Source organism: Macaca nemestrina, chromosome 1 (assembly GCF_043159975.1).
Source record: "Macaca nemestrina isolate mMacNem1 chromosome 1, mMacNem.hap1, whole genome shotgun sequence".
In the NCBI taxonomy this organism is placed as follows: domain Eukaryota; kingdom Metazoa; phylum Chordata; class Mammalia; order Primates; family Cercopithecidae; genus Macaca; species Macaca nemestrina.
In genome coordinates, this window is record NC_092125.1 from 156,262,361 (window position 1) to 156,285,052 (window position 22,692).

The 22,692-nt window shown below is 37.3% G+C and overlaps 1 protein-coding gene across 2 annotated transcripts in view; it reads right to left on the reverse strand.

Moving 5' to 3' along the window:
• LOC105482680 (adenylate kinase 5) overlaps window positions 1–22,692 on the reverse strand; it is a 292,348-nt gene that overhangs the window by 257,108 nt on the left and 12,548 nt on the right. For both annotated transcript variants that reach the window (XM_011742912.3, XM_011742910.3), the window contains exons 4-5: window positions 19,588–19,757; window positions 19,366–19,479 (exon numbers count right to left, since the gene is read on the reverse strand). In XM_011742912.3, the coding sequence (XP_011741214.1) occupies window positions 19,366–19,479; window positions 19,588–19,757 (284 nt within the window). The remainder of the gene's footprint in view (window positions 1–19,365; window positions 19,480–19,587; window positions 19,758–22,692) is intronic.

Genomic DNA, 22,692 nt, shown 5'->3' on the forward strand with positions numbered 1-22,692 from the left:
TTTGAGTCCTGTCTCATAAAGTTTTAATCAAGTTTCTTCAAAGTAGTTTCATTTTAAATCACATTGTGCTTAAAATGTTAGTGAGATAAAATAGTTTTTATACTAAAATAAAATATAAATTGCTGAAGTTATTGGTTATTTCACCTTCATCTCTCCTTCTTAAATATTCTTTGTGTATATTTTATAATTCACATTCTAATGTATACTAAGGGCTCAAATAACTTACTGGTAGTATGCATGATCAAAAAAGTATGGAGAATAATATCCAATGTATTAAGTAAAAAAAACAAAAATATGAGAGCAAGAATCTATACACATGCTTCCTTGTATAAAATATCTCTGGAAGGATAAGGTGTCTGCTTTCTGGGAAGGTACCTGAGGACAAGAATAAGAGAGTTTCCAGTGTATGTAATTTTATATCCTTAAATAAATATTCAGCTACCTAAACGTGTTGTCTATTTGAAATTAAAGTTTAAAAAAAATGAGAGACCATATGTTAAACATTGTATGTATTTATACTCTATTATGTATGATTATATGTACATGTATTTTACCATAAGGATACATTATTCATTCATCTTTGTGTTTCCAGAACAAAGTACAATAGCCCAGAACATGATAGCATCTCAATAAATATCTGTTGTTAAATGAAACTACTTGGAAGGATTATGTGAAAAACTCTCATCTTCTCCTGAGATACCGGTGTCATTTCATAATCTGGAATACTATGGACCTTATAGGTGTTCTCCTCTCTCCCATTCACTTTATTCTCCTGCTGGAATTAAATAGTACCTTTACAAATTTATAGCTAGATTGAAGAAATAAGTTCTAGTGTTCTATACCACTGTAGGATGACAACACTTAACAATAAATATATAGTTTCAAATAGCTAGGAGGATGGAGGATATTGAATATTCCCAACATACAGAAATGATCAATGTTTGAGATGATGGATATGTCAATCACCCTGATCTGATCACTATACACTATATCTATTGAAACATCATTCTGTACTCCATAAATATATATGATTATTGTGTATCAATTTCAAAAATTAAATTGTTACATTAAAAAGTACAAAAAACAATATCTTTAAATGTATTGTGTTTATATCATCTGTATTTCTTGGTCCATTCTCCTAGTCTTTTCTTTATTTTTATTTTTTTGGTTGTCATTTGTTTGATTCATTTAGTATGAGTTGATTTTAGGTTATAAAAGCCCAACAATTATAGCTAGAGAATATTCCGGCATATTAATCTATGTTTCTAAAAAAGTAGGTGGTAGTTAAGACTGAAGCCTCAGGACCTGCTTAGACAGCCTGGTTCAAATACCACCTCTGCCTCTTGATACGTGCGACTTGGAGCAGATTCCCCAGCCTCCTTGAAAATGTAGCCTCCATCTCCTTACATGTAAAATTTGAGCAACTCTTCTATTTATATCATAAGATTGTTTTGAGGATCAACATCAATTATTAACATATATGGGTTCAGAACAATGGCACATAGTAAATTCTCAATGTATGTTCAATATTGTCATTACTATGACCATAATTATTTTGTTATTTCTCCCCCCTTCCCCTTTGTCCATCAAACAGATAGTTAGCTCTGTACTTCATTGCCTCACGGAAGATATGTGGCAGGCAAAGGCAAACACTTCTGCTTTCTTACAGGCTGTGTCTTTAGGGAGAATCTTGATGGACTGGACATGCCCTGTAGGGAGCAGCGTAAGGGAGAGGATCTGACTGCATAGGCATCTTTGTCTGAGGGCACAGGCTGTACTGAAAAAGAAGTAAAATAAGTAACAGGATCCTAAGAATCAGGGCAGCAGCTGCCCACAGGGTACGGAGAGCAAACCCACAGACTCAGTTCTGCCAGCAGAGGGCCATAGCTGAGACAGGGGAGGACAGGGTGTGCTGTAGATTATGGACTCCATTGCCTTATAAGGACCAGGTTGGTGATGGAAAGGAGAGAGAGGGCCGGGCTGGGGGACTGGGTTGGTGATGGAAAAGAGAGAGAGGGCCGGGCTGGGGAGGAAGAGGAGCTGCTGTGAACTGGGGAGCACCTACCTCGCCTAACAACAGACACTACTCACAGGTAGGAATGTAGACTCAAAGCTGCCAAATCTCCAAAATTTTCAAGAAAAGCAAAAGTCTGCTTTTGAATTGGTAAGCTCCCAATTTTAAAATTTGGTGCACACCTAAACAATTGTCTGCAGCCCACATTCAGCCTCAGGGCGACCTGTTTGTGACCTCCAGGTTAGAGAAAGCTAGTGGTCTAGAGTCTGTATGCCCTGCAAGATTGGAAACCTAGCTCTGTTCTTGCCTGCTGGTGGCTTTAAGCAAGTTATCACCTGAGCCTTGGTTTCCTTACCTGCAAAGTGGAATAATGACAGCTAATGATGGGGAGGAAAGTGATAACATGGTAAAAATCAGGAATAAAATGTATACATTCAAATATAAATACTGTTGTAGAAACAATATACTTTGCCTTTACCAAAAACAGAATAAAAAATATAGAAATGGTGGAAAAACCAGGTCAGTTTAACATCAATCAGTGTCTATAAATACAATAGAAAGAAGTCTGGATCTTTGCAACATTTGGGGTCACAGAAATAATTTTTTTGGTACACACTTGGAAGAGAACTAGCCAGCATCATTATGAAGGAAGGTCTGCATAGGTTCTTAAAAGGCAGCTGGGGACACCAAACCACTCCTGAAAAGTAAATCACATAGAAGTGAATATACAAGCCTAATTAGGACAGGGAAGAAGGCAGCACTGTGGGATCAATCCCTCAGAGGGAGAAGTTGGAAGAGAAACTGGATGGAAAGAAAAGACAGTACGTGTAGTCGAGGGACTTTGGGCTATATTAAATATGTAAAACCAAGATGTGTATCTGAGAACACCTCAGCTCCGTGGTTGTCTGTGCTGATTGCATCCGTGGTGATGTGAATGAATCAGATTGCTCAAGGGATTTTTTTTTTTTGATAGAGTCTTACTCTGTCACCCGGGCTAGAGTGCGGTGATGCAATCTTGCCTCACTGCAACCTCTGCCTCCCGGGTTCGAGTGATTCTCCCGCCTCAGCCTCTCAAGTAGCTGGGATTACAGGCATGTGCCACCATGCCTGGCTAATTTTTGTATTTTTAGTAGAGACAGGGTTTTGCCATATTGGCCAGGCTGGTCTTGAACTCCTGACCTCAAGTCATCGCTTGCCTTGGCCTACCAAAGTGTTGGGGTAACAGGCAGGCACCATCATGCCCAGCCCTAGATTGCTTTAGGAACCAATTCTTAGAAGGCAGAGTTGATAGAAGACTACGGTGAAGGGCACAGAGACTATACAACTCAACCCATATCCATGTACCTAGAAGGGGTGAGACCACCCAATGCTGGGTTAGAGAGGGGATTGTCAACAACTTCCTCATAGGATTAACGTGAATTATAATCACGCATTTAAACCACAGCACGTATTTAAACCACAGCTATGTGCCTGGCACTTGGCACATATTTCCTAAATATTACTTCTCCTACCATGGACTTATTTGGGAACTCTGGATTATCATCCTTCTGGCTGCAAATAATGAATTATTATTTCTTTTCTGCTTCAGGAGCAGTAGGGGAGGAAGGGATGAGGGAGATGGGATGTGCTCATTAGTGGGCTTCTAAATGCTTCTTGCCCAGTGGTGTGAATGTTCCAGGACTCCAGCTGACAGATCACTAGAGTGGTTTCCAGCCATTCTTAGTGGTAGAAAACCTTCTTCAAAGTCTTACATGGAACCTCAGAACAGAACAAAATCAGAACTGTTCTGGGCAGTCTTTAACACCTCAAGGTGGCCTCTAAGGGTTTCATCAACCAATTTGAAAAACAGTCCCTAGAAGGAACCTGGTCCTTCTGCCTTCAAAGCCTCTGACAATGAGTAATGGATTCAATATCAGGGGGGAAAAGCTCTGACACAAAGGGAAGAGTTGGCTCTTCTCCTTATAAATCTATGGAGTGTTTATCTTTAATATGGTCTAATGACAATAACGACTTCCTTTTGTTGAGTGTTTACTATAAGCCCCAAACTGTGCTAGAACTATAGATATTTTATATCATTTAATCTTCACAATAATCCTGTGAGACATTATTATTCTCATTCTTCAAAGGAAAACACCGAGGCTTCAAGAGGGTCCATATATTGGCCAGTAGTATGCACTGAATGAGAGTCAAACTTACTATACTTCGCTGATGCTGTAATCAAATCTATTGATTTATATGAGGATCTGAGAAATAAGAATCTCAGAAATTGAACTCAAGATCACTTTTTATGCAGCCACTTGAATCTTTCCTTTGTCTGAATACCCATGACACAAATATTTATTTGCCACTTCAAATACATTTAATAGAACTCAGTGTAGTAAAGGAATGTGCTGAGTTAGTAGGCAGGTGTGAGGGTCCTGGAGGTGGCAGTGGTAAGAAGAGAAGAAGAAAAGAAGGAAGTTTACAACATGAATGAGTCAGTTCTGCTGTAAAGAGAACAGAAGAGAAGTCTGTCTGGGGAGACAAACAGAAATACCCACAAACACAAACAATAATTTTATAAAGATGGAGCGTTAAGAATTGGTTAGAAAAGAATAGCTCATTCATAATAGTAGCAAACCTATAAACAATTATACTTAGGAACAAAACTAACAAAACCGTATAAGATATTTATATGAAAAACTATAAAACCTTATTTAATGAAGAACATAAAACTAGACTTGAATAACCAGAGTGACATGACAATGTTCCTGGATGGGAATATGTGAGTCCTCTTAAAATTAATCTATATACATAATATAATCTATATTGAAATTCAAATCAAAATCTCAGCAGTTTTTTATGGATCTGACAAACTAATACTAAAATTTATAAAGAAGAATAAATGTATAGGCATACCTAGCTTAAAAAAGAACAGAAGGGGTGGGATTGTTCTTTGGATATCAGGATATAATTTAGATTTCTTCAACTAAAACCATGATATTGGTGCAGAAATATATAAACAGACAAAAGAACTGAATAGAGAAACCATAAACAGACCAGTATCTATACAGGAATAAGTCATTTCAATGAAGGAAAAGATGCACAAGTCAACAAATGTTCTTTGGACCACTGAATACATTTTTCATTTCAATTCAAAACATACAATAAAGTTATATTGCTACCTCACACTGTACAAAAGAATTAGTGTACACAGAATAAATACCTGGACCTTTAAAACAAAACTAAAAATAACTAGAAAACTACAGAAGATTTTTATGAGACTATGGGGAACACTTTCTTAAGATCCAAATGCAAAAGCCAAAGGGAAAATAATGAAAAATACACCAATTCCAATTTAAAATTTCTGTATGACAAAACATATCTTGAATATGACTGAGAAAACAAATGGAAGAAAATATTATAAGATATGTAGCAAAGAATTAGTATCTAGAACATCCAAATCGATTTTAAAAACTCAATCTAACAAGAAAAGAGTGGGGGCAGGGTTATGTTTGAGCAATTCTCATGAAATGAAATACAGGTGGCCAAAAAACACATTTGTAAATGTTTCAGTTCACTAGTGATTTGATGAATGCAAATTAAAATAGCAACACAGAAACATTTCTAATCCATCAGTAACCTAAAATAAAAAGGTAAGTAAGTACTGGTGATAAAACAAATTTTAAAGCAACATGAATGTTCACTAATAAAATACAATGTATTTATAGAATGTAACATGAAATTGTTATAAGGATGAGCTAGGTCTATATGTATTAACACAGATAAGCTCAAAAACAGAATGCACAGGGAAAAAGGCAAGTTATAGAATTATATAAATAGCACTGAGGAAAGAGCAGGAGCAGATCACTGTGAAAAATAGGAAGTGGTACAGCATATCTAATGTGTAGATAGGTACATAAAACTGGAAAATTAGTTGGGACCAGAGGGTTGAATATATTATTAATCACGATCAATTTGAGCATTTGTGTGTGTTTATAGATTTGGTATAGACTTCCCTCCTTCATTTTCTTTCTTTTTTTCAATTTTTATTTTTATTTTAAGTTCCAGGACACATGTGCAGGATGTGCAGGTTTGTTACATAGTAGTTTGCACACATATCAACCCATCACTTAGGTATTAAACCCTGCATGCATTAGCTAATTTTCCTAATGCTCTCCCACGCCTGACCCCACCACCCTGCAGGCCCCAGTGTGTGTTGGTCTTCTTTCTGTGTCTATGTGTTCTCATTGTTCTGCTCCCATTTATAAGTGAGAACATGTGGCGTTTGGCTGTCTTACTTTTTTTTTTTTTTTTTTTTTAAGACAGTGTCTCACTCTGTCACCAAGGCTGGAGTGCAGTGGCACCATCTCGGCTCACTACAGCCTCAGTCTCCCAGGCTCAAGTCATTTTCCCACCTCAGCCTTCCAAGTAGCTGGGACTATGGCACATGTCATCACACCCAGCTACTTTTTGTATTTTTTGTAGAGATGGAGTTTTGCCATGTTGCCCAGGCTGGTCTTGAACTCCATTTTCAATAATAACGTCATGGAGCTCTTATTGGTTTCAGTTTTACTATTTGGTTAATAAATCCTCCCCATGGAAACCCATCTTTTCTCCCCACTCCCATTCTATGAATATGAAATTCTATAACCTTTTAAAAACACATTGCTTAGGTTTTCACTGTGGACTCTGGGCTATCTAGTGAAATCTTGGCTAGCAGTATGTTTAGTTGGCAGTGAAAAGATCTTAGACTTTCCCATGTTTGCCTATCTTGATTCCTTTCCCCTCACTAACCTTTAAACAATCAAGCCAAAAGGTGAGAAGATTTTATTTATTTATTTATTTATTTATTTATTTATTTATTTTTGAGATGGAGTCTCGCTCTCGCCCAGGCTGCAGTGCAGTGGCGCTGTCTTGGCTCACTGCAAGTTCCGCCTCCCAGGTTCACGAAGAAGCTACTATACAAAGCCAAGAAGTACAGCCAGGTGGCTACTATGGTAGATAAGTACAGTCTTATGTCCTCTTTTTCTTTTAAAATGACAGGCCTGGGGACTGGGAGAGTCCAGCTTTTGGGCTGAGAAGTAAGGAAAAACGGCGCTATGCACAGCAAGTAGCTTGTGGTAGACTCCTAGTTGTCTATGGAAACCTGTTTTCCTTTCTTCCATGATAACAGCTCTGTACAGACCCATGACTGACCACTTGATCACATTTCCCACCTCCTTTATAGTCGAGATAAAGCCATGTCACTTAAGTTCTCATCAATGGAGTGTGAGAAATGATGTGTCTGGGACTTAAGAAATTGAGCATGCACCTGAGGTGGAGCAAGATGTCAGAACAGACAGCTCCACCATCGTCCCTCTTGTAAAGACACCAAGTTGATGACTACGTACACAGAAAAAACACCTTCATGAGAACCAAAAACCAGATGAGCACTAACAGTACCTGGTTTTAACTTCATATTGCTGAAAGAAGTACTGACAAGATAGAAAAAACAGTCCTGAATTGTAGATGCCACCCCTCCCTCTTCCCTAGAAGTGGTGGTGTAGTTCTGAGAGCCTCTCTGGGCACTGGGGGAGGGAGAACACAGCAATTGTGAGGCACTGAAGTCATAGATCTTCTCTTAGAGCAGAGAGGAAAACCAGACCAAACTCAGCTAATGTCTGCCCACAGAGGGGCATTTAAACCAGCCCTAATCAGAGGGAATCACCAATCCCAGCAGTCGGAACTTGAATTCCCACAAACCTCACTACCCACTGAGGGCCAAAGTGCTCTTAATCTCTAAGTGAACTTGAAAGGCAATCTAGGCCATAAGGACTGCAACTTATAGGGAAGTCATAGGGTTGAACTAGGCCCAGAGACAGTGGTCGGGTGGGGCGGGGGAGGGGGGATGTGACATAGTGAGACATCAGCTGGGGCAGCCAAGGGAGTGCTGGCATCACTCTTCCTCTGAACCCAGACTGCACACCTCACAGCTCCAAAAGTTGACCTCTTCCTTCTGCTTAAGGAGAGGAGAGGGAAGAGTGAGGAGGACTTTGTCTTGCATCTTGGATACCAGCTCAGCCACAGCAGGATAGGGTGCTGGTCAGAGTCATGAGGCCCCCATTCCATGCCCTACCTCCCAGATGACCTTTCTAGACACACCGCAGGCCAGAAAGAAATCCACTGCCTTGACAGAAAGAACCCATTCCTGACAGCATTCATCACCTGCTAGCTGAAGAGTCCCTAGGCCCTGAATAACCAGCAGAATACCTAGGTTCTAGATCAAGGGCCTTGGTGAGCCTCTGAGACTTGCTGGCTTCAGGCACCAACACTGCTACAGGGGATAGAGAACCAGGTGGGCTCTTGGGGTCCCCAATTACAGGACTTTACTCTTGGATGGCATTTTTGGACCTGCTCTGGGCCAAAGGAAAGCCCACTGCTCTGAAGGGTGAGTCCCAGGCCAGGCAGCATTCACACAAGCTGACTTAAGAGATATTGGGCCTTAAGGAAACCCACTGGTGATAGTCTGGCAGTACTCCTCATGGCCAGGGGTAATGATGGGTATGCGGTGAGTCTTCTCTGCCTTTGGGAAGAGGAGGGGAGAGTGAGAAGGACTGTGTCTTGCGTTTGACTGCCAGCTCAGCTGAAATACAACAGAATACCAGGTAGACTTCTAAGGTTTTTGAGTGTGGTCCCAGACTCGTGGATGGCACTTTTGGACCCACTCACCACCCTGAAAAGAAGGACACAGACCAGGCTGGCTTTGCCACTTGCTGATTGTAAAGCCTAAGGACTTTGAGTGAACACAGGCAATAGCCAGGGAGTGGTTACAGTTGGTGAGACTCAGCACTCTGTTGGCTTCAGGTCTGACTCAAAGTAGTTATAGTGGTGGTGGCCAGAGGGGTGCTTGTGGCACTCCACCCCCAGTGTTAGGTGGCTCTCTATGTGTCAGAGAAAGTAAGGGAAGAGAACAAGAATCTCTGTCTGATGATCAAGAGAATTCTGCCAGATCTTATCCAAGACCATCAAGGCAGGGCCTCCATGAGTCTGCAAGAACCACAGCATTACTGGGCTTGGGGTGCCCCCTAAAGCAGAAATAGCTTAGATCATAACATTCAAGACCTTTCAAATATCTGGAAAGCCTCCCCAAGAAAGACAGTCACAAATAAACCCAGGCAGTGAAGACTACAATAACTGACTCTTCAATGCCCAGACACCAAAGAACATCTACTGGCATAGACACCATCCAGGAAAACGTGACCTCACCAAATGAACTAAATAAGGCACCAGGGACTAATCCTGGAGAAACAGAGATATGTGCCCTTTCAGATAGAGAATTCAAAACAGCTGTGTTGAGGAAACTTCAAGAAATTCAAGATAACACAGAGAAGGAATTCAGAATTCTACCAGATAAATTTAACAAAGAGATTGAAGAATCAAGCAGAAACTTTGGGGCTGAAAAATGCATCACAGTCCTTTAATAACAGAATTGGTTAAGCAAGCAAAAGAAAAAATTAGTGAGCATGCAGAGAGGCTATTTGAAAATACACAGTCAGAGGAGACAAAAGAAAGAAAGAATAAAAACAATGAAACATACCTACAGGATCTAGAAAATAGCCTCAAAAGGGCAAATGTAAGTTATTGGCCTTAGAGAGGAGGTAAAGAAAGAGATGGGGTAGAAAGTTTATTCAAAGGGATAATAACAGAGAACTCCTAAGATATCAATATCCAAATACAAGAAGTTCTAGAACACCAAGCAGATTTAACCCAAAGAAGACTACCTCAAGGCATTTAATAATCAAACTCCCAAAGGTCAAGGATAAAGAAAGGATCCTAAAAGCAGCAAGAAAAAAGAAACAAATAACACCATGGAGCTCCAACATGTCTGGCAGCAGACATTTCAGTGGAAACTTTACCAGCCAGGAGAGAGTGGTATGATATATTTAAAATGTTGAAGGAGAAGAACTTTTACCCTAGAATAGTATATCTCATGAAAATATCCTTCAAACATAAAGGATAAATAAACACTTTCCCAGACAAACAAAAGCTGAGGAATTTCATCAATACCAAGCTTGTCCTATAAGAAATGCTAACAGGAATACTTCAGTCAGAAAGAAAAGGACATTATTGAGCAATAAATAATCACCTGAAGGTGCAAAACTAACTGGTAATAGTAAGTACACAGAAAAACACAGAATATTATAACACTGCACGTGTGGTATGTAAACTACTCTTATCCTAACTAGAAAGACTAAATCACAAATCATCAAAAATAATGACAACACCTTTTCATGACATAGTACAATAAGATATAAGCAGAAACAACAAAAAGTTTAAAAGTTTAAAATGAAGTTAAGGTGAGTTTGTATTTGCTTTCTTTTTGCTTGTTTGATTATGCAAATAGTATTAGGTTAAAATAATGATTATAAGATAGTATTTGCAAGTCTCGTGGTAACCCCAAATCAAAAAACATACAATGGATACACACACACAAAAAAAGGAGGAACCTAAATGATATCACCAGAGAAAATAATCTTCACTAAAGGAAGACAGGAATGCAAGAAAGAAGGAAGAGAAGACCACAAGAAAACCAGAAAACAAATAACAAAATGGCAGGAGTAAGTCCTTACTTATCAATAATAATGTTGAATGTAAATGGACTAAACTCTCCAATTGAAAGACATAGACTGGCTGAACAGATGGAAAAAACAAGACCCATTGATATGTCGCCCACAGGAAACCCACTTCACTTATAATGACACACATATACTGAAAATAAAAAGATGGAAAAAGATATTCCATGTGAATGGAAACCAAAAAAGAGAAGTTGCTACACTTGTATCAAACAAAATAGATTTTAAGACAAAAGCTATAATAAGAGACAAAAAAAGTCACTATATAATGATAAAGGGGTCAATTCAGCAAGAGAACATACAATTTTAAATACATACGCACCCAACATGGGAGCACCCAGATAGATAAAGGAAATATTAGAACTAAAGAGAGAGATAGGCCACAATACAATAATATTTGGAGACTTCAACACCTCACTTTCAGCATTGGACAGATCTTCCAGACAGAAAATCAACAAAGAAACTTCATACTTAATCTGCACCTATGGACCAAATGTATCTAATAGATATTTACAGAGCATTTCATCCAACAGGCGCAGAACACATTCTTTTCCTCAGCACATGGATCATTCTCAAGGACAGAGAATATTTTAGGTCACAAAATAAGTCTTAAAGCATTAAAAAAATTAAAATAATATCAAGTATCTTCTCTGACCAAAATGGAATAAAAACAGAAATTAATAATAAGAGGAATTCTGGAAAAAATACAAATACATGTGACATATTATATAATTATACAAATATAATTTCTTGATTGACCAATTGGAATAATCCAATTGACCAATTGGATTGACCAATTGGTCAATCAAGAAATTAAGAAGGAAACTGAAAAAAATTTTGAAACACATGATAATGGAAACAAAAATACCAAAATCTATGGAATACAGCAAAAGCAGTATTAAGAAGGAAATTTATAGCTATAAGTGCCTACATTATAAAACAGGAAAGATTTCAAGTAAATAATCTAAACATGCATCCTGAATTTAAAAAGGCAAAAGCAAATCAAACAAAAAAAATTAGTAGAAGAAAAGAAATAAAGATCAGAGCAGAAACTGAAATGAAAAAACAATAAAAGGTTAAGGAAACAAAAATTTGTTTTTTTGAAAAGTAAAATGAAATTGACAAAGAAAATATTTGCAGCTTTTAGCCAGACTAGGAAAAAAAATAGAGAAGATCCAAATAAATAAAATTGGAAATGAAAATGAAGACATTACAACTAATACTGCAGAAATTCAAAGATCATTAGTGCCTAATATGAGCAGCTGTATGCCAATAAATTGGGAAATCTAGAAGAAATGAACAAATTCCAAGATGCATGCCACTTATCAAGAAGAAATCCAAAACCTGAACAGACCAATAACAAGTAAAAAGATCAAAGATAAAAAATCTCCCAGTTAAGAAAAAGCCTGGGACCAGATGGCTTCACTGTTGAATTCTACCAAACATTTAAAGAAGAACTACTACCAATCATATTCAAACCATCCCAAAAAATAGAGGAGGAGGAAATAATTCCAAAGTCATTTTATGAAGCTAGTATTACCCTGATACCAAAACCAGAGAAAGACATATCAAAAAAGAAAAAACCAAGAGCCAATGTCTCTGATGAATATTGATGCAAAAATCCTCAAAAAAAAAAAAAAAACTAGCAAATTGAATTCAACGATACAGTAGAAAGATCATTCATCATAACCAAGTAAGATTTATTTCTGGGATGCAAAGATGGTTCAACATACATAAATCAATCAATATGTACATTATATCAATAGAATGATGGGTAAAAATCACACGATCATTTCAATTGATGCTGAAAAAGTATTTGATAAAATTCAACATCCCTTCATGATAAAAATGCTAAAAAAACTGGAGACAGAAGGAAGATTCCTCAACATAACAAAAGCCATATATGACAGACCCACAGCTAGTATCATACTGAATGGGGAAAAGCTGAAGCCTTTCCTCTAAGATTGGGAACATGACAAGGATGCCTACTGTCACCACCATTATTCAGCATAGTACTAGAAGTTCTAGCTAGAGCAATCAAACATGAAAAATATATAAATGGCATCCAAATTGAACAGGAAGAAGCCAAATTATCCTTGTTTGCAGATGATACAATCTTATATTTGAAAAAACCTAAAGACTCCAGAAGAAAACTATTAGAACTGATAAACAAATTCAATTAAGTTGCAGGATACAAAACCAACATAGAAAAATCAGTAGCATTTCTATATGCCAATGGTGAACAATGTGATAAAGAAATAAAAAAGTAATCCCATTTACAACAGCTACACATAAAATTAAATACCTAGGAATTAACCAAATAATCTCTGTAATGAAAATTATAAAACACTGATGAAACTGAAAACACCAAAAAATGAAAAAAAATCCATTTTCATGGACTGGAAGAAATAATATTGTTAAAATATCCATACTACCCAAAGCAATCTACAGATTCAATCTAATCCCGTCAAAATACCAATGACATTCTTCACAGAAATAGAAAAAAACAATTCTAAAATGTATATAGAACCACAAAAGACCCTGAATAGCCAAAGCTATCCTGAGCAAAAAGAACAACACTGCAAGAATCACATTACCTGACTTCAAATTATACTACAGAGCTGTAGTAACCAAAACAGCGTGGTACTGCATGAAAACAGGGAAAAGACAGTCTCTTTCTGCCTTATAAATGGTTCTGAGAAAACTGGATGTCCATATGCAGAAAAATAAAACTAGACCCTTATCTTTCACCATATACAAAAATAAAATCAAAATGGATCAAATACTTAAAATCAAGACCTCAAACTATGAAACTACTACAAGAAAACACTGGGGGAAATCTCCAGGACATTGGTCTGGGCAAAAATGTCTTGAGCAATACCCCATAAGCACAGACAACCAAAGAAAAGATGGACAAACGGGATCACACCAAATTTAAAAACTTTTGCACAGCAAATGATAAAATCAACAAAGTAAAAAGACAATCCACAGAATGGTGGGCTGCAAAAAAAAATCTGCAAACTACCCTTCTGACAAAGGATTAATAACCAGAATATACAAGGAGATGAAACAACTCTACAGAAAAAAAATCTAATCAAAAGATAGGCAAAGATTTGAATAGACATTCTCAAAAGATAATATACAAATAGCAAACGGGCATGTGAAAAAGTGTTCAACATCACTGATTATCAAAGAAATGCAAATCAAAACTACAATAAGATATCACCTCACCCCACTTAAATGTCTTATATACAAAAGACAGGCAACAACAAATACTGACGAGGATGTGCAGAAAAGGGAATCCTTGTACATTGTTAATGGGAATGTAAATTAGTCTAACCACTATGAAGAACTGTTTCGAGGTTCCTCAAAAAACTAAAAATGGAGCTCCAATATGATCCTGCAATCCCACTGCTGGGTATATAGCCAAAAGAAAGGAAATCAGTGTATCGAAGAGATATCTGCACTCCTATGTTTGTTGCAGCACTGTTTACAATAGCTAAGATTTGCAAGCAAACTAAGTGTTTATCCACAGATGAATGGATAAAGAAAATGTGGTACCTAAGGCCAGGCATGGTAGCTTATGCCTGTAACCCCAGCACTTTGGGAGGCCGAGGCTGGCGGATCACCAGAGGACTGGAGTTCGAGACCAGCCTGACCAACATGGAGAAACCCCATCTCTACTAAAAATACAAAATTAGCTGGGCATGGTGGCACATGCCTGTAAACTCAGCTACTCAGGAGGCTGAGGCAGGAGAATCGCTTGAATCCAGGAGGCCGAGGCTGCAGTGAGCCGAGATTGTGCCATTGCACTCCAGCCTGGGCAACAAGAACAAAACTCCATCTCAAAACAAAAAAGAAAAGGAAAAGAAAAAGAAAAAAGAAAAAAGAAAATGTGGTACATATATACAACGGATTACCATTTGGCCATAAAAATGAATGAGATGCTGACATATGCAATGATATGGATGGACATGATTATGTTAAATAAAATAAGACAGGCATAGAAAGACAAACATCACATGTTCTCACTTATTTGTGGGATCTAAAAATCAAAACAATTGAAGTCATGGAGATAGAGAGTAGAAGGATGGTTATCAGAGGCTGGGAAGGGTAGGTAATAAGGGGTTGCAGGTGTGTCGGTGGGTGGAGACAGAGATGGCTAATGGGTACAAAAAATGTTAGAAAGAATGAATAAGACCTACTATTTGATGGCACAACAGGGAGACTATGGTCAATAATAATTGTACATTTTAAAACAACTTAAATAGAGTAATTGGATTGTTTGCAACTCAATGGATAAACGCTTCAGGGGATGGATATCCCATTCTTCATGATGTGCTTATTTCACGTTGCATGCCTGTATCCAAATATCTCATGTGCCCCTTAAACATATATACCTACTATGTACTCACAAAAGTTAAAATAAAAAAGTTTAAGAAAGAATTTGAGCATATATCCTTTGCACTCTCCTCCCCTTCCAATCAGCGGGAACCTGGCCATGGCAGTGACCTAGCTTTCACCATGCAGACATCTACAATGCCCCAGGGCAGTGGTTCTGAAATTGTGCTCTTAGACCTCTGGGGATCATAAGACCCCTTCAGAAGGACATAGGTCCAAACTATTTTCCTGCTAATACTGTGACATTATGTGCCTTTTTTACTCTCACTTTCTCACAAAGCTACAGTGGAGTTTTGCAGTGGCTACAGGAAGTGTGATGTCACAGCAGTTTGAATACAAAAGCAGATATGAGAATATAACTCTCTTCTATTAGCTAGAAGTTAAAGAGATTTGCAAATATATAAAGCAATGTCTCTCGCATCACTTTTTAAGTTTTGGAAAATATGATTACTTTTCTAAAAATATGTCATTCAGGTTAACTTCTATGGATTTATTATTTTGAAGGACTTAACAAATACTTATTTTAAAATTTGTTTTAATTTCTCATATGGTGAATATCAACAGATATAGCACATATAAATGAAAGATTTTTGAGGTCCTTAATAATTTTTAAAAAGTGTAAAGAGGTCCTGTGACCAAAAATTTTGGAGCTGTTGCTCTACAGTTGGAAGGACAATGAGCTGGAAAAAAACCCTGCATCTCTGCATGAATGTGAGGACTGAAACTGCCCTCCCCTCATTCACAGTGAGGCCATCCATTACATAAAAGAGAAACAAGTTTCTGTATTATGCTACTGTTCATTGTATCTTTTTATTGTAGCACCTCGGATTTACTCTAAATAATACAGACAATAGTCACATGGGTCTTCCTCCCAATTCCAACAGGACTAAATTCTCAGCAATGCCATGTGAGCAGAAGCAATGGATGTCACTTCCAGATTTGAGACTTCAGACCTTCGCATTCTCTTCCCCTTCCATGCTAGCTGGAACCCATATGTGATGACAACCCTGTTTCAACCATCCTGCCAGTGACAGTGTCCTAGGAGATGGCAGAAAAACCTGGGAGGAACCATGGTCCCTCAGTCATCTCAAGGAAAAAAGCTGCCCAGTCAAGCTGGACTGTTCACATGGAGACTATTCCAAAAGACGAAAAATGCACTTCTTCATCCTAAAAGCCATTTAAGTGTCAGGCCCTTTTGTTACAGTGGTCTGACCATCACCCATATATGGCTGACATCAGAAATTCACCTCTTCTCACACCCCAGATCTGTGGGGAAATCTTGGGGAAAACGTTGGTATGTGTGTATGTGCCTATATTTACACAAACAAAAACAAACAAAAACGAAGTTAAAGCAAAACCTTGAGAAGATGCAGTGTAATAAAAATATATATTTAGTTGTATCCTTTATAATAAACCACTAAATGTGTTTTTCTGAGTTCTGAGGCACTGCAGTGAATTATACAACCTGTGGAGAGTGTTATGGAAACCCACACCGTCAATCAGAAGTACAGGTGGTTGCTGGGACTTGCAACTGATGTCTGAAGCAGGAGCAGACTTGTGGAACTGAGCTCTTAACCTGTGGGGTCTGAACTAACTCTGGATAGGGTCCAAGTTGAACTGAATTCTTAGGCACCCAGTTTGTGTTGGAGAACTGGAGAACTGGTGTGGAAGACCACACATTTGGTGTCAGAAATGGTAGCAGAAAAAAAGACACCCCAGAAGCTTAAGCCTACATAGGGTGTAGAATCATCAGGGCTGACCCTGACACTGCTTTACAATAACATTTCAGCTTTGCCTCCATACCCGCTTAACTCCTGCAGGATAAGCAAAGGTGACATCGACCTCAGACACCTCTGTACTGCCCACAGTGGCAAAGAACCTCCAGGCTGCTAGAATGCCATCCTAAGAAGATGTTAAATTGGACCTTTTCAGTCTCAGAAATGTGGTTGAAAACAATAAATGTAAGTTGCTGCACATTCTACATAGAGATAACAGACCATCCTATAGAATTTGCTAACAGACCCCAAATCAGTACTGTTACCTATGACTAGGCTATATAAAAGAAGATGTAGATTGATCAGGTATCCAGAGAGAGTTACCAGAGGGTTATGCTTTTCCTACCTCTTCCCTATGTAGGAGGGAATCCTTTCTTCCATCTACTCCCTCTCCCATCTACTGCAAGTCACATGAGTAGGAATTTCAAGTTCTGTTATACCACCTTAGGTTTCTGAGTCTGAATCTCGTCCAAGCTGGGGACAGCAGAGATATGTTAAAGTGAATAAGAAATTAAAGTTTTGATTTAGATTGGACTGTACTTTTCAAGAGCTGAAAATGAGATCTTTTGTTAATGTTTTTTAAGTGACCAGAAAAGTCAGGGACTCGTCCTGAGTTATTGTTCAACAAAAAAGAAAGATACTCAACATAGCATGTTTAAAAAGCAATAGACAGAAAAAAAAAATCAAGTAGCTTCATCTGCTTGTCCCTACCAAGTTTAGCACATTCAATATGTGGGTGGGAGAACCAGGTTTGGGTGGCAATGCCTGCCTCCCTGCCTATCACACTTCTACCAATAACAAAGAATCACATGGAATGACTGCCATAGCACCCGCTTTCAATAGAATATAATGTGGTAGCAACAGCAATAACAAAACTTCATCAGATATTTTCCAGTTTTTCTCTCTTCAAAGCCAGAACAATTAGAACCAAGCCCTTAAGCTGACTGAGCACCAGAGGCTCTGGACTGACGGTGGGAGAGGAAACCTAAGAAGGGGAGGCAAACATTCTAGCACAATAGGTGATCCAAAACAGTTAATGGGAACATTCAAAAAAATGTTTTGTAAAGCTACCCTGGCCGTGAACTGCCCAACTCCAGGCTTCTTTCATGTGATACACAAACTGACATCGTATTTTACCTAATACTGTATAATACGGTATCTGTAATATGTTAAACGCTCCTTGAAATAAATAAGAAAAATATTTAAAAGTCTGTAGAAAAATGGGCAAAGGAGAACAGGCAATTCACATAAGGAAGAAATACAAATGTCCAATGAGTGTATGAAAATATACTTAACCTTAATAGTAACCCAAGAAATGCGAGTTTAAAACACAAAATGCCATTTACTTATCAGGTTGGCAAAAATTTTACACATGAATCATATCTGGTTGGAAAGGGTCTCTAGAAAAAGATACTCTCAGTCAACATTGATATAACTTGGAAAAGTCGTTATGAAAATTTAGAATGCATTTGAATATGAGCATGTGCATCCATACATGTATGTATGCATGTAAGTATAGAAAAAGGTCTGGAAGAATATATAACAAACCTAACAGTACTCCTATTTCTCAGGAAAGGAGGAGCAGTGGGATGGGAGGGTGTTGATGGACTTTCACGTTTTACAGATAGACTTAAAATTTGTATGAGCATATATTACTTCTGTAATTAAAAGAAATTTTTTTTGAAGCAGGGTCTTGCTGTGTCACCCATGCTGGAGTGCAGTGGTAACATCTTGGCTCACTGTAGTCTTGATGTCCTGAGCTCAGGTGATTCTCCTGCCTCTCAGTCTCTCTTAGCCTCCTGAGTAGCTGGGGCTACAGGTGTGCGCCACTATACCTGGTTAATTTTCAGGTTTTTTTTTTTTTTTTTTTTTTTTTTTTTTTTTTTTTTTTGAGATGGGGTTTTGTCATATTGCCCAGGCTGGTCTGAAACTCCTGGGCTCAAGCCATCTACCCACCTCAGCCTTCCAAATTGTTGGGATTACAGGCGTGAGCCACTGAGTCCAGCCTTAATTTTTTAAAATGAAAAACCAATTAACATGAGATTTTAAAGCTTAAATATATATATAAAATACTTTAATTGATTTATTTTCCTTTAAAACAGATGTGGTGGGGGTTGAGCAGGCATAGCCTACTCAAATTCTGGCAACCGAACCCTATCTTAATCTACGTAGGTGGTTCAGTATTTCACAACCCGAAGAAAGTTTCCTTAGTTGGCATGAATATAAGTACAGGGTAATGTTTTGCATCCCTGGACAGTACTGAATAAGGCTTATTCTTAGTAATTCAAGATAAAAAACAATTGTATGAAAAGTATTTTGAAATAAATTTTAGAGAGATTTGCATTTTTCAATAAAAAGAATTCTATTATTAGCTATCTTTCCTTTTGGCAGAGACTGTCTTCAATTTTTAAGTGTTTGCCAAAGAAATGACCTTCTGCCAACCCACACTGATGTATTTGCCTGTTTTCAGACCAGAATTCATTCAAAAGCACCACAAGTCTTCCAAGAAGTCTTTTTGTTTTTATTCCCAAAATTTTAAGCAAAAAAATAGTCCATTTAAAATAGAAGGAGACATTCTTACTTGGTCCTCAAAAGATAGAGCCTGGGCAACATCTCTTGGAAATCCATCAATAACAATGCCCTCTTCATCAGGTATTTGCATCAATTTTTGTTTTATCTCTGTAATTGTTGTTTCCTTTTATAAACAGAAAGAATGGAAAAAAAAAAACCCCACAGTTAAACTTAGTATACTCAAGTGGTAGGAAGACATTTTGCAGAATAAAAGAAAATTATACAGCAGTACCTGCGGGGCCAGTTCTCCAGTTGTAATTATCTTGGCAATAAGACTCCATTTCCTATTGCTGCTGGTACTGTGGATCTTCTTTCTTAATAATTCTCCCACAGAAATGTATTGGAATCCATATCGTTCTGCAATTTTCAAACTCTGAGTACCCTTTCCGCTTCCTGGACCACCTAGTATTTAAAACAGGCAAAACTGTGATCTTCTGATACAATAAGGACCTCCCTTTTATACAACTACTACTTCATCTGGGATGCAGATTCTGTGTCACCAAGGCAGGTGGTTAAATAGGAAAGCCATTTGCGGCTTTCTCAGTGCTGCCTTTGAATGTAAAGCAAGTAGAGACTTCATCAAGGAAAGAATTGTCTTGACCAACTGTATTAAATGAGAGATACAGGTTTTTCCTCTACCTATTTGAGCAAATAGCTAATTAAAAATTTTTTTGAACAATGTAGTTGAAAGAAATCTTGACATTTTTCTATGTAAAATCTAACATTTTTCCTCCTGTAATCAAAGAAAAATCTGTGGGATATAAAAAACAATGATCAAAATAACAATAATGGATTCCACACCAACAGAGAGTTAATGTGTAATTCGGTGAAATGTAACCATTATTTTTAGACAAAGGCCCACCAGTATTTACACAGCTTATTTAAATCTTTTTTGAAATGCTTGCTCGTGCATGTCCTTGCCTTATATTGTTTGAATGCAAGAGTTTTATGCAATGTAAAAACAGACATATAGACCAATGGAACAGAATAGAGAACCCAGAAACAAATCCACACACCTACAGTGAACTCATTTTCCACAAAGATGCCAAGAACACACACCGTGTAAAAAGCAGTCTCTTCAATAAATGATGCTGGAAAAACTAGACATCCATATACAGAGGAAAGAAACCAGATCCCTATCTCTTGTCATATGCAAAATAAAATCAAAATGGATTAAAGACTTCTACTAGATTATTTTTCAAATCAAAAGTAAGTTTTGGTTTTAAATAGCTGCTTTTAACCTACTAATATATGGGCAAATCATGAATTGACTTGAAATAAAAAAATTATCTGACCAATTCCATTGACAAATTCAAACTGATTTATTCCTTGAAGAATCAGGTATCTTTCAGAAGCTATATTTCCACACTTAATCACAACCACCAAACTAAGAGATCATACACTCCATTAATTTTAAAAATTCAGACACACTGAGAATGTTATGGTACTTTCAAGAAAAAAAATTTTGTCAACTAATGGAGGCAACAGTAGACAACAAAAAATGCAGTTGGCACAATTGACAGAGATATTCTCTGTCATTAATTTGTTGGATGAGCTTAATTACTGAAAGTTTCTATCAAATTAATCTTACTTTGAAAACTGAAAGTTCCAATCAATTTAATTTTCTAGAGCCAGAATGGGCTTAATTTTGGTCTGTTCACATCTCTAATACTTATAAATATTAGGGTCCATCTCACTGATATTTTATGATTATGTTAACACAAGAGAGATTCGTATCTGTTCCAAGAGAGTCAGCCTAAAAAAAATTCTGCAGTGCTAGAAGAGAAACCATGTGGGCATCTATATCCCACTCTCACATTTTTAGGTTCGAACTAATACAAATTTGTAAGGTTCAGGTACAATTATTTTATAATTCCAAAAAAAGTCACAAAATTGCCCCAATTCTCTCAGACAACCTAAGATCCACCCTCTCCTTTCTTCCTTTGTTTCAATCCTCTTAAAATTATTTACACTTATTGGTTCATCATTCTTATAATATATAAAATGTTACAATACGGCATGTAAGCCTATAATGAGAATCACAACCTCGGGAAACAAGTTGATTTCACTGAATAGAAAGAAATGTGAAGTGGGAGAGATTTGAGCATTTACATATTCTCCAAAGATCTTAGTTTATTGAAATATTTTAATCATTTTCATATAAAATTCATAGTACACACAAAAAATATTTGTGCTCTTTTATACAAGATCAATTTGCTATCAAACCATTTTCATGAACAATCAAACTTCCATTTGTTCATCCTGTTAATAATGACCAATACTTTATTACTAGCAGCAAGAACAGCAAAATAGAAAGAATGTGTTCTGTCCACATACAAATCATAAAATGATGACATAATTCCCGATTATTTTTCACCTGTAGTTCTATCATTTATTAAAGTGTTTCCCTGTCTTCTAGGTAAGGACTTGAAAATTTTAAGCACAAAAAGAATGCATTCCACTTGCAAGAATAGAGATTTATGGCATAACAGTGGCTACCATAAAGCCATAAAAATATTTTAACTCTCCAAAAATATATTTTAACTCTTCAAAAACTGACTTTAAACTCTCTTCCTGTAATTTTGTCTTTAACAATTCAGGGCTAGATATATTTGCAATTTCATTTTCATTTCACTTTAAAATATACAAATGTCATTCCTTCTAGTCTAGTGAGCTTAAATTCTTGTTATAGCTTGGTGTGTTTATTTGCATGCTTTTTTCCTAGTTGTCAACATTGCTATGTCCTCTGGAGCACTACTACTTCCTTGCATGGGGTCTCTATAAATCTGGCACTCTGTTAATGCAACCAGCTAGAACAGCTTTGAACATTTCATGCCAGAGTTTTGCTTTTGGTCATCTCTGTGAAAGGTGATTCTAACTGGAATATGAAACAATGACTACATGTTGCATGTTCACAGGTCTCTTCATGATTTTTATAGATTTTGAGAAAGAATTTGCAAAAATAGTCAAATTTTTTTTTTTCTTTTTTCGAGATGAGGTCTCTCTGTCACCCAGACTGGAGTGCAGTGGAGTTCACGGCAACCTCGAACTCCTGGGCTCAAGCTATCTTCCCACTTCAGCCTCCCAAATAGTTGGGACTACAGGTGTGTGCCACCACACCCAGCTAAGTTTTAAAATTTTTTGTAGAGACAGGGTCTTGCTATGTTGACCAGGCTGGTCTGAAACTCCTGGGCTCAAGTGATCCTCCCTCCTTGACCAAAAAGGAATTTTTCAAAAATATTTAAAACATTTTCATTTTCTATTCCTGTGAAATGTCATGGAGCTGATATTTCCATATTCAACATAAGATTCATAGTGGCAACTTTTAAAATGAACT